The 12,323-nt window shown below is 49.2% G+C and overlaps 1 protein-coding gene across 2 annotated transcripts; it reads right to left on the reverse strand.

Moving 5' to 3' along the window:
* Window positions 1–3,778: 3,778 nt before the first annotated feature.
* Window positions 3,779–11,624, reverse strand: CCR2 (C-C motif chemokine receptor 2). Of its 2 annotated transcripts, XM_034996472.1 has the most exons (3): window positions 11,548–11,624; window positions 11,290–11,398; window positions 3,779–7,696 (listed from the first exon to the last, which is right to left on the reverse strand). In XM_034996472.1, exon 3 carries the CDS (start codon window positions 7,683–7,685, stop codon window positions 6,564–6,566), a length of 1,122 nt encoding a protein of 373 aa, XP_034852363.1. In that variant the 5' UTR covers window positions 7,686–7,696; window positions 11,290–11,398; window positions 11,548–11,624; the 3' UTR covers window positions 3,779–6,563. The 2 variants fall into 2 exon arrangements, with proteins under 2 accessions (XP_034852363.1, XP_034852362.1); XM_034996471.1 differs by lacking the exons at window positions 11,290–11,398; window positions 11,548–11,624 and adding an exon at window positions 7,961–11,281.
* Between the last annotated feature and the right edge of the window lie 699 nt (window positions 11,625–12,323).

Genomic DNA, 12,323 nt, shown 5'->3' on the forward strand with positions numbered 1-12,323 from the left:
CATATTGGAGGCATCTTGCGCCCACCCTCCTTTCGGGGAGCTGGCCAGACTCTGAAGTAGCTGCTTGGCATCCAGACATTGAATCCATGCTGGATGGGTGGCTCGACTCCTGTTGCCCACTCATCTCTGCACTGTGGATGCAGAGCATCTGCCACGGGCTGGGGAAGACGTTGGTTCCTCTCCTTGGGTTCGGAGGGTCAGCCGCATGAGCACAGCTCCTGCCACCTGCCACACGGCAGCTCACACACACACACACACACACACACAGTTCCAGCCTGACTCTAGGTCAATGCCAGGCAACAGCAGGATGGGCTGTGAACATCTTTTAGTTTTTAAAACCAATGTCTAATAAAACCAACACACACTCATTGTATGGCATCAGGAAAAATAGAAAAATGGAAAGTAGGGAAAAAAATCAGACATACTCTCATGATCTCAAAACAATACTTTTGAACATGGGATGTGCTTCAGTCCAGACTTTTTCCCATGTATACTTTTTGATTAATTGTTTCTGCACGTATACCAGTCCTATATGCTTCTCTCTTTGTTTTTTTTTTTTTTGCTAAAGATTATAGTATAGGGGTGCTTGGGTGGCTCAGTCAGTTGGGTGCCTGCCTTTGGCTCGGGTTGTGATCTTGGGGTCCTGGGATCGAGCTCCGAATCGGGCTCTGCATTCAGCGGGAGTCTGCTTGTCCCTCTCTCTCTGCCTTTCCCCCTCCTCTCAATCTCCCTCTCTCTCAAATAAACAAAATCTTTAAAAAAAGATTACAGTATAGTCATTCCTCCATGTTATTAAAAAGTTCTGTCTCTATATAATTCTTACATTGTCATTTTTATGGTGGTTTCTTTCTTTCTTTCTTTCTTTCTTTCTTTTTTTTTTATGGCAGTATAATTTAGATGCAGCAAAGTGCACTAATCCTAGGTGCACAATTTGGTCAAGTTTTGATATGCATATACCCACATAACCATCCCCCCCCGATCGAGATGATAGAGCATCATTCTATCACCCCAGAAGGTGCCCTCATGCCACACCCAGGGGTAAGGGCCACCTGACTTCTGTCACCATGGATCATCAGGTGCCTCTCCTTTGAATTCATATAGATGGAATCATGGATGCTATCCTCTTCTGTGTCTGGCTTCTTTTGTTCAGTATATTGCCATAACCATATTTGCCAGAGTTCTGTTATTAGACATCAGGGTCTTTCCATTGATCCACTATTATGGACTGCTGCCGGTTCTCAGCGTGGCTGCCAGTGTTCTGATATCCCCACCAAGGAGAATGCTCCCAGTGTCCCCAAAGCTACCTTCACCAAGAAAGTCAGAGAATCCCCATGGTCCTCAAAGAAAGAGGAAGAATCCCTCCCTGCCTCCTGTGTGTCTTAGCAATGATGCTAGGGTCCCATGACTCCCACACCGCTTCACCTTTGGCCTCAGATCCACTTCATGGTGAATGGGGCTGGGGGTCATTGCACTGTCCTCTCAACCCCTGATGTCTCTGTCCTCCAGGTCCTTCCCGGAATGACCCCCTTCCCAGCCCCTGCACCACATCCCCCATGCCCTGTGCAAATCATGAAACCAAGTGGACACTTGCAGGCTGTCTACCTCCTCGCTTATTAGATATGTCCGGATGTGGTGGAAACCCTTTAACTCAGCTGGGAAGTCTGCTCTATGCATTTGGATCATTTCTTTCGAATCAGTGCCCAGACATAGAGCTAATGCAATGCAGTGCACCGAGGAAGGCATGTAAATAGGCTTCTGTGACTTCAGATCGGATCACACCTGCACTCTGTCTTCAGCTCTATGCAAAACAGGATACCATACAGGACTTTTCCTGTTGCCCCAGAATTGGCAGTTATGGCCCAAGGCTGAGGGCAGAGAGGTGTTAAGTACCCTACAGTTCTAAGGAAAACCACTGACACCTGGGGTCACACATCTTCCTTGGGGGCTTACTAGAGTGACAGAATCAGCTCTGTGCCCCTGGTTGTCATGTCGACTCCTTGCACCCCTGTCCTGTAAGGAGACAGATTTGGGCAGGAAAGCGTCCTAGAAATCGGCGGGCTTGATGAGGAGGTGAAAGGGGGTCCTCTCCTCAAAGCCAAGTGGGTCTGAGAGAATTACGTGAGGAATGGGAGCTTGCCAGAAGGGGAGGCCGGCACCTCCTTGCTGGGTGGGGCATCCTCTGGGCAGCAGGCCAGCTGAGCAGAAGAAGAGGGGATTGGAGAGAGGAGATGGTGGAGACAGGGCACAGCGGTGAGGCAGCAAGGAGGTCCCGAGGATGTGAGAACACAGACGTAGTGTCAAAGTGACAATGTCTCAAGACATTTCCAACCTCAGTCACTCACCAAACCCAGGGCCAACCCTCCCCTAAATTCACAGAGGTCAGCTCACCAGCCCAGAGGCCTCTTCTCTCTGACGAGCCTCCTCTCGGTGCTCCTTGGTGGCCCTTGCTGCCGCTGGCTAACCAACCCTGAAGCTATTTCAGTTTGTTAGGGAAATCCTAATAATTAGAAGAAGGCAAAGTAGAGGAAGATGGGGTCTGGGTGGCTCACTCCCAGGAGACAGCAGGGCCTTTGAGCATCATGCATCGTGGAGGATGGCACTGGGCGGGCTCTGCCAAGGCCCCAACTCCACCAGAAATCTTGAAGACACCCATCCCTGGAAATGAGGATCTTCCCTGACATCTGCTTGACTCCAACAGCCCACTCAAATGTTTTCCTCGGGATGAAGAAGACGGGGTTTCCCCTTCTAGAAATGGAAATAGTCAGCAGCTTTTTTTTTTTTAAGAATTTTTTTTTAAAATTTATTTATTTGAGACAGAGAGATAGAGAGAGAGAGAGAGAGAGAGAGCAGGAGCAGTGGGGAGAGGGAGAAGCAGACTCCCTACTGAGCAGAGAGCCCATGTGGGACTCGATCCCAGGACCTGGAGATCATGACCTGAGCGGAAGGCAGATGCTTAACCATCTGAGCCACCCAGGTGCCCCTAGTCAGCAGCTTTTAAGTAGCGGTTTCTTTGGTGGCAATAAATTCCTACCACAGCTATTACTACCGTGACGTGGGACTATCAGTGAGTTAGTGACTCTCTCCTCTGGGCTCTCAGAACATTTCACATATGCCTCTACTTCTGTGCTTTGCACGGTGCCTGGTGATTTACAAATACCCCATTCTCTACCCCTCCTCCCCTCCCCAGTCCCTGCACTTAGAGGGGCCTAAGAACGTGGGAATTAACACACCCATCCTTATGTGTCTGGCCCAGACTGGCACATGGTAGGTCGTCAGGGGTGTTGGCTGCATTGAACTCCCTGATGGAATAACAAATGGATACTTTTCCAAATTTTATTTATGAAGCCACTATGTACCATATGTACTAATTAGCCTTTGTGCTTTTTGGCAAACAGCCCCCACAGTTCAGTGGCTTAAAGCAGCAAGCGTGGACTTCTTGCTCCCGTGACGTGTGGCTGCCGTGTGTGGCCGGGGCTCTGGCTCTCTTCTCTGGGTCTCTTTGCTCGCTTGCCACGGCACCCACTATGGCCTGGGACGGACCTTCCCATGGCTGAGCAGGGAGAGCCAGAGTCTCAGCCCAACCACCTCTATCACTCTGTGTGGATGAGGCAGATGGCACTTCCACTCACTCTTTAGTGGCCGAGCCTCCCGTGGATGGAGGAGGATACCGGCAGGGCACACTCTAAGTCAAGTCACACCGCAGGGACTGGCATGTGTCCTCACACAGGGGAAGGAGTGAAAAGTGGAGAACAGTAAGACAACCTACCACACCACAGAATAACAAAATAGGCAGGCTTTTTATTATTATTATTATTATGGTTAGAACACTTAACAGGCCATCTACCCTCTCAGCAGATTTTTAAATGTACCATACAGTATTGTATCAACAGGTACAATGTTGTAAGCAGATGTTTGGAACTTCTCATCTTGTATAACTGAAATTTTATGCACATTGATAAAGGTATAAAGAAAATGCGGCATATACATGCAATGGAGTATTTTATTCGCCCTTACACAGAAGGACGTCCTGCCATATGCAGCAACATGGGTGAGCCTTGCGCCATTAGGCTGGGTGAAATAAACCAGTCATAGAAGGACAAATGCTACATGATTCCCCTTACACGAGGTACTTAAAATAGTCCGAATCATGGATGTAAAGAGTAGAATGGTGGTTGCCAGAGGCTGGGTTCGGGGGTGGGTAGGAGAAAATGGGGAGTCGCTAATCAGGTAGTTTTGTAAACAACAGTGTAGTTAGAGCATTAACTCATTTTCCGAATCATAGCTTAAAAAAAACCCCAGTATTTACACTTCATCATCCAAACAAAATTTCATGCATTCATGAGGATACTACAAATACCGGAAGGCAAAGCCTGCTCTCCCCACCCCAAACACACACACTTCTTTCTGAAACCTTCTCTAGCCGTGAAGCAGCAAAGGAAAACCATCGTCGCTTACAGCTCTCGAGCTGCCAGGTTCCAGAAGCCCTGTGTTTCCTGCTTGTGTCAGATCAGAAATGCACTGGGTCACCCAGGTGTACCTTCTTAACTTGGCTCACCCAAGATAAGAGTCTTTGCTGACTTAAGTGAGCCAACTCCTCCCCTTTACAAATTGGGTTTAAAAATTCGATTAGGGGTCAGTGTGATTTGGGAGTTCCCACTCCAAATTGGACAGTTTGAACATGAATGACATTGGCAGAGCACAGAAGCATTTGAACACGATCAAACCCATGACCTCCTAGACTTCATAATGACACGAAGGATTTGTGGCCGTAAGGCTGGGAGAATAAAGACCCGGTCGAGATGCCATCTGTGCAGTGTGGGCTATGATCCAAATCGTACGAGTTAGACACCGCATCGCCATGAGCTAGTAAGCCCGTAGACCAGACCCTGGACTCCCTGATCAACAACTATCCATGTTGAATTGGTAGTCTCCCAAACATACCACAGGCTCCAACTTTCTAAGCTCAAAACCAGAATTCTCTCTGGGATTAATACGGTATTTTCAGGCTTGACATAATAGCAACTCTTAAAATGATACTCTGCCCCATTTGCAAGTTATAGTTTCAGCTTTACTTTTATTTTTACTTTATTATTATTATTTTTACATATGCGAACTCTATGCCTGGATCCAAAAATGAGGTGCTGGAAGGTAGTTTGGAAAACATTTTACCCCAACCCCATCTAGAGTCTTCCTCGTGTAGGTCCGCCCCATCTGGCCGATTAGACCCCGAGATTCACAGGCTAGGGTATGACTTCCAAGGCGGGGGCCTCTGTCATCTTTGCCGGCTCCTTCTCTGCCCCGGCGACACACCCCAGGGCCCCCACCGGTTTTCCCCCTCTCCCGGGCCCATGGAGGGGTTCTGGCTGCACCGTTTTCTACTCCCCAAGGCCACTCTCCTGGACCTCCTCGAGCTGGCTCTGGGGCAGGGCAATCCTTCGGGCAAGAGTGATGTGATGAAGTCTCAGGGGGTGGGGGGCGCAGATGGGGCCAGGGCAGCAGGGACAGGTAACAAGAAGATAAACACAGTCAGATCCAAAGACCTGAGGCCTCTACGGGTTCGGATGCATCCTTCCTGGCCTTTCCTAGCTGATTCTGGAAACACTGCTGCAGGGGGTTGCGGGGCGGTGTGTGTGCTCACATAGCCTCCAGAGCTCTTGCTACAGTTCCCGCCTTCCTGATGCAGGAAGTCATCCACCTTCACGCCTTCTCCCCATCACTACCTGCAAACCTCCCCTTTCCCTGCACAGCCCAGACGAGGGCTTTTATTTTTCATCTCATTATAGACTACACAGATTTTATAAACAAACACGTTCATACATTTTTACATAGGGGCATGTGGCTTATGACGCATGTGAAAAATGGGGCATGATATTTAATAGATTGCAAAAGTAGACCGCGTGGTTGTCACAGATAAATGGCAACAAAGCAAAAATGTGTCATGTACTTACACAGAAGAGGATGACTGGACCCAAATGAAGCTCTCAGAGGGTTCTTGGGGTTCCCATGCTCTCCCTGAGCAGGTGGGGCCTTCCAGGTTAATATGGGTGGGAAACAGGGCCTGGGGGCAGCACTGCTGTCTGGCTGGACCAACGAAGCCCTTCCCATCCTCCTCACCCAGGCTCAGCCATGCCCACACCTCCTGGCACTCGACACTGACCCCATGCGCCCTCACGCCATCCACCCATGCCCACTTGCCCCCCTCTCCACCTCCAGCTGGACCCCTGACCAAAGGGATAGATAGCATTGCAGAGCCAGTGAAGAGAAGGTGAAGGCCGGGAGAAGCACATAAGCATTTTCCAGGTATGGCGTTTTCCAGGAACTGGGAGGAGCTCGTTGGAGAAGTCACAGTCTCTACCCACAGTTGTTCTGGACTATCCCCTGAGTGCGCCTTGGTCACGTAGGGAGGAACAAAATCTGTCTTGGTGCGCACGACCCTGAGGTTCCTGAGCGTGCTATCGCCTCAGAAGCTCACAGGCCTCCCTTCTGCAACAGACCCTTGAGGCTTTATTATCACATACAGATTGCTGTCCCCTCTTAAAAGTAAGAAGCAAACTGCTACTCATTTACAAACCAACTGAGACCTCCTGCTCCCCTGTGGAAGGTGTGTATGTGGAACTCACTCGATCCGCGGTCTCCCCATAGAAGATTGGGCACTGTTTGCAGAGGTGTTTGGCGATGTGCTTTCGGAAGAATGTGGAGAGATACCTTCTGAACTTCTCCCCGACGAAGGCGTAGATGATGGGGTTGACGCAACAGTGTGTCATCCCAAGGGTCTCTGTCACCTGCATGATCTGGTCCAGCTGACTGGTGCTCTGACAGTTGCTCACGTTAAAGGACTCCTGGAAGGTGCTCAGGAGAAGCACGATGTTGTTGGGAGCCCAGAAAAGAAAGTAAACAATCATGATCACGAAAATGAGCCTCACGGCCTTGTGCCTCTTCTTTTCGTTTCGGCACCGGAGCAGGGTCTTGAGGATGGCCGAATAGCAGATGACCATGACAAGCAGGGGCAGGACCAGGCCCAAGATGCTCCTCATTATTGTATGGAAACTCTTCCATGTTTTTGGAAAGTGAGAACTGCAGGACGTAAAATCTTCTTCCTTTTCCACTCTCGCGAAGACGATCCCGGGGAGAGAGGCGAACATGGACACCACCCAGGTGACCCCGCTTGTCAACACCCCAAAGGTGACTGTCCTGGCCTTTAATGCAAACACGGCGTGGACGATCGCCAGGTACCTGTCGATGGTCAGGAGGATGATGAAGAAGTTTCCGCCAAAATACCCAACGTGATACAGCCCGGTGAATGACTTACACATCACCTCCCCCAAGAGCCACCCATGTACGGCATAGTGGGCCCAGAACGGGATGGTGAGAAGGAAGAGCAGGTCGGAGATGGCCAAATTGAGCAGGTAGATGTCCGTCATGCTCTTCAGCCTCTTGCAGTTGATGAGGATGAGGACAACCAGCATGTTGCCCACGAAGCCGAAGATGAACACCAGCGAGTAGAGCGGAGGCAGGAGCCCGGCTGCGATTTGCTTCACATTGGCCTTCTGACAGGGCGCACCGTAATCATAGTCATAAATGGTGGTGGGTTCTTCATCGCTGCCCTGGATGTTGGTTGTAAACAGAGAATGCAATGTGGACGGCATGTTGTGGCTGGCCTGGAGAAACGTGCTGTTGTCACCCATCTTTCTCCAACCTGTAATCAGAGAACAAACTGCTAACACGCCACGTAACCGCTGCCGTCCCCGAGCTTAAAAATACCCTCGCTCCGTGTCAGCGACTGCCTGGTCTTTGTCTCTGCTTCATGGCCATGTCCTGGAAAGCTCTCATGTTGGCTGATCACTTCCCTTTATTCCTGGGAGCAGACGCTAGCTGTCTCCCCACCAGCCGTTTCTCAACACCCCAGGCCTTCCCGGAGGACCCAACTCGCGTCGTATAATGCCCCGCACGGCATACTTACTGCTCCACATCCTCTCCAGGGGGTACACGGGCCGGTGACCCGTGCCTGGAGGACAACAAGGAAGGGCACTGTGTGAGGGGACCTCTGGGAACGCTCTTCTCCGACGGGAGGGATGCAGCAGAAACCCGGGCCTGCCCCTTCTGCTGCTCGAGCTTGTCTTGTGAGGGCTTGGTGTTTGGGACCCTGAACAAAAGACTCAGAGAACGGAGCAAAACGAGGCCGAGTCCCAGCACCGCCAAGTCGTAAGCCCAGCCTTGAACTGCTCATCCTCTGACGTCTTGTGATTTGAAAAACATAAGCCCTCGTTTTTAAGCTACTGTGAGTTCCATGTTCTGTTACTTGCAGCCAAACGCCTTCTAACTAACTCTCAACTCTCTGCCTCCACCTCCCCGCCAAAGCTTCCTGGGCAAGGTTACCATGGCAACCCAACTACTAAATGCCCTGGGTCTGTTTCAGCTTCATCCTTGATGAGCACCGGATCCTTCTGCTAAGTTCTCCCATTTAAAACTCTTGTGCCTTCTGGGAGGTTAGTGCCTGCCTTGGGCCTCCTTATTCATTTTCTTCGTTGGTGTCTCCTTCCCCTGCCCACGCTGCGAGAGCCCCCAGGCACCATCCTTGGCTGCCACCTCTTTACCTGCTACCTCTTTATTCTCGCCCCCAAGTCCTTGCTAAGTCGTGCTGTCTAATCACGGGGTTCTAGGCACCCTGAATGTCAATGCATCCCAAAGCTCTGCCTTCCAGTCTCACCTTTCAACCGCTACATCTCAGAGTTGAATTTCCCATCGCCTCCTGCGTAGCACCCCGTGGGTTGACCCATTTAACCAGCATTCACTGAGCACCTACCGTGAGCCATACTCAGTTCTACTACTGCTGTCATGATCATTGTCATGTGAATTCTACCTCATAAACACCTCAGGGCTCAGCCCCTCTGCACCTCTGTCAGGCTGCCACTGTCTGGCCTCAGACCCTCCCCACTTCCATCTTTGCTGTGGTCTTGCTCGCAGCTTATTCCTGACCATGTTCCTTCTCAACCTGTCCTCCCCAACACTGCAATGGGATCGTGCGCTTCTCAGCTGAAAACCACAGTGGTCCCACACATTGTATGTGGCAGGACCTCAAAGGCAATGCCCAGACCACTCGTCAGTCTTGTCTACGCTCATGTCTTCCCAGCTTCGTCTCCAGTCACTTCTCAAACCCCAGGTCCTGTGCTCCCACCCCAGCCATCTCCCGTCCATTTTCCTGCAAACTTACCTGCTTCAGCGGTTTTGCAGAAGCTTGCCCCTCTGCCTAAAATGCCTGGTGAGCTCCTAGTCATCCGCCAGTACCTCTTGTTCAAATTCCCCTTCTCTGTGAAGCCAAACCTGCCTCCTCTAATCAATCACTCCAGTCATCTCATAACACTATGCATACCTCTAAACAAGCCCTTATCACACGATCTCCAATACACTGTGTGCCCCTTGAAGTCCAACCATGTTTCTGTTTCCAGCTCTTATGATATAGCATCTGGCTAAAGGAGGCACCAATAAATGTTCATTAAGGGAATGCATGAAAGTCTTTATCCTGAGTATAACATCTAACATCATTAGGCTTGATTCTCAAGAATATTCTTTTTTTTTCCCTTTCCTGGTAGTGACTGTGAATTGGTTTTTATCTTTGTACACACCTTATTCTTCAATTTCTCTTCTGATTGATACATCTCATACATCTTCCATTTCACTAAGCCAGATTCTTGGAAATCTGCTGCAACTAAGTAAGACTTCTAATCAAGCTCTGGGGGAAAAAATGTATCCACCTAAAGAATTACGTCCATGATCATTAATTGAGTGCTCCTTAAGTTCCAGGTGCTGTGCTAAATACTTTGCATGCATTAGTTTAATACTTGCAAAAATATTGTGAGCAAGTGTTTATACATTATACAAGTGAAGAATTCAAAATTCAAGCCTGGACAAGTTAAATGACTTTCCCAAATTTACAAAACAAGTAATAGCTGAGCTGGATTTTGAACCTGGGGCTATTCCGTTACAAAAGACCTCAGGAGCTCCTATCTCCAGGCTGGGAGAGCAGAGATGGATATAGAATAGGTAACAATTTTCTAGGTATGCTTCCATGCCTTGAACTTCTTTGGCATTTAGACTTAAAAGCCACACATTCACCAATATGAAAATGCCCCACCTATGCATGCAGAAGGGTGCACATGTGCTCACGTGCACACACACACACATACACACGAAAACAAGCTCCACCAGGGCCAAGAACTTTGTCTTGCAATAAAGTATCTTGGTGCCCCAGAGCCCGATCTGGCACTTAGAGTCTGTTAAATAAATATCATTTCTGTAAGTGAATGACAGAGAACCAGCAGGCTGCAAGCTGCTGAGAAACACAATGCCCCACTGTGGACTAGCCTCCCAGGCAATCCAGTGGGAGACCTTTTAAAAACTAAGATACTGGGGATCCTTGCACTCAGCCCATTAAGTGCAGCACACCCTTTGGGCTGTTCTAGAACCAACCACAGGGCTGGCCTCCTCATCTGGATGGGAAAGTGTGGACTGGACCAGTGGTTCTCAAATGCTGGGCTTCGGTATCACACAGGAAGCCTGTCAGTCAGAAATGCACAGCCCAGACCCTCTGGTGATTCAGATCAGGGGAAAGGGGGGCCAATCGCCCTGACCACTTCCACCGTGTGTTCTCTCCACGTTGTTGTTTACCTGCGCTGGCTTCTCATCTACCAGCCACCTCCTCCTCCACGACTTCTCCCCAGTCACTCCGGCACACCTAGCTCCTGACACAGCGGACTTGCAAGGTGTCACTTTCAAGTGTCAGGACACATCCTGAATCGATTAAAAGCTGACTCTCAGAAAAATAGATTCCTCACTTCAGCCCCCGTGGACCTTCTGAATTGAGGAAAGAGGCCAATTTTGGTTCAGGGCTTGGACCATCACATAGATGGACTATGAAGCGGGGAGGGGGAATATTTGGGATAGAAAGTTCCAGCTCTTTAAAGCCCCAGGGCCTGGGAGGGGCAGAGTGAGGGAAGCAGCAGCTGAGTAGCCTGAATGTCCTTACTTTCGCGACTGTCCTCTTTAGCGCACTCTCCTCTCACCTGAGCCCCGTGGGGTGGTCTCACCCTGCCCTGCACTTGTTCACGGTTATCTGGGCCTCTCCAACATTTCTGGTGCAGACACCACCCTCCAGCCTTTTCTCCCCCAACACCATCCCCCAAGGTCCTGAGCTATGCAACCTTCAGGGTGTTCCCAGTCCCTGCATCTCCAGTGTTGGGATGCTTTGAGCCTGTGATTCATAAAGTAATGGAAAAAGCACCCACAACTCACCGGTGGATGGCTTCTCCCAAGTGGCACTAGAGGGTCTGGCTTCTCAGCAACTGAAGCAAAGAGATCTGAAGGTAGAAACTTGGTGTGCAGAAGTAGGAAATAATGTTTCCTGCAGAAGAAGGCGGAGATACAACGGCAAGTAATGGTACAGATTTAAAAAAAAAAAAAAAAAAAGAATGATATAGTTCTTCTTTTCCAGCCAGGAACATTGTACACTAGGTTGAGGTCTCCAGAGTAATATTAATTTTGAAATCTTACTTATGCAACCGTTAGTGTGAGTCAGGCGTACCCTGTTCATCGGCTCCTCTGTCTAACGACTCTGGGCTTCTTTATCTTGTGGGTCTCTATATCTGGAAATCTTCCTCTCTCTTCTGCCAGTGGTAATTTGCATGAAATGAGCACAACAGAACTTAATTTTCCAGAGGATAAATGCTAACAGTGGGGCTGTTGTTGAGGGTGGAGAAAACAGAATGAGTTTTATGTGACCATGCATACTGGTGACATTATGGATTTGGGATCTGATTGGAAATTTTTTTTTAGGTGGAGATTTTTATTGAAAAGGGAATGTAAAATTGTCTCTTGTATCAGAGATGTCCCTAGCAATAAGGGCCTCAGTTATTTCAGGTCCAACTCCTCAGAAAGAAGTTTTCCTAAAAGAAAACACCACAGAGATTCTGGGAGGATGGTCACATAGGAAGCACCAGAAATCTCTCTCCCCACCCAGACAACAATTGCACTGACAGAATCCGTCTTATCTAACTATTCTGGAACTCTGGAATCTACTGAAGACCTGCAACTGTCACGAGGAGGCTTGGATGATCAATTGCAGTTAACTTTGGTCGATTTTAGCTTTCGGCACTGTAGCATCTACCCATCCCCCACAGCCTCCTCTTGGCATGTGATGTATAAAGGCATTTCTGTGACACCAGCAACCAAAAGGGGTGAGAAAAGAGCCATAAAAGAGCAGAGTTTTGTGTGTTTTTAAGCTGTGTGCCATTAAGCTGGTATAAATCTAAATTAGAATGTTCTAACTA

This window comes from Mirounga leonina, unplaced genomic scaffold (assembly GCF_011800145.1).
Source record: "Mirounga leonina isolate KUSES-001 unplaced genomic scaffold, KU_Mleo_1.0 Mir_94, whole genome shotgun sequence".
Classification (NCBI taxonomy): Eukaryota; Metazoa; Chordata; class Mammalia; order Carnivora; family Phocidae; genus Mirounga; species Mirounga leonina.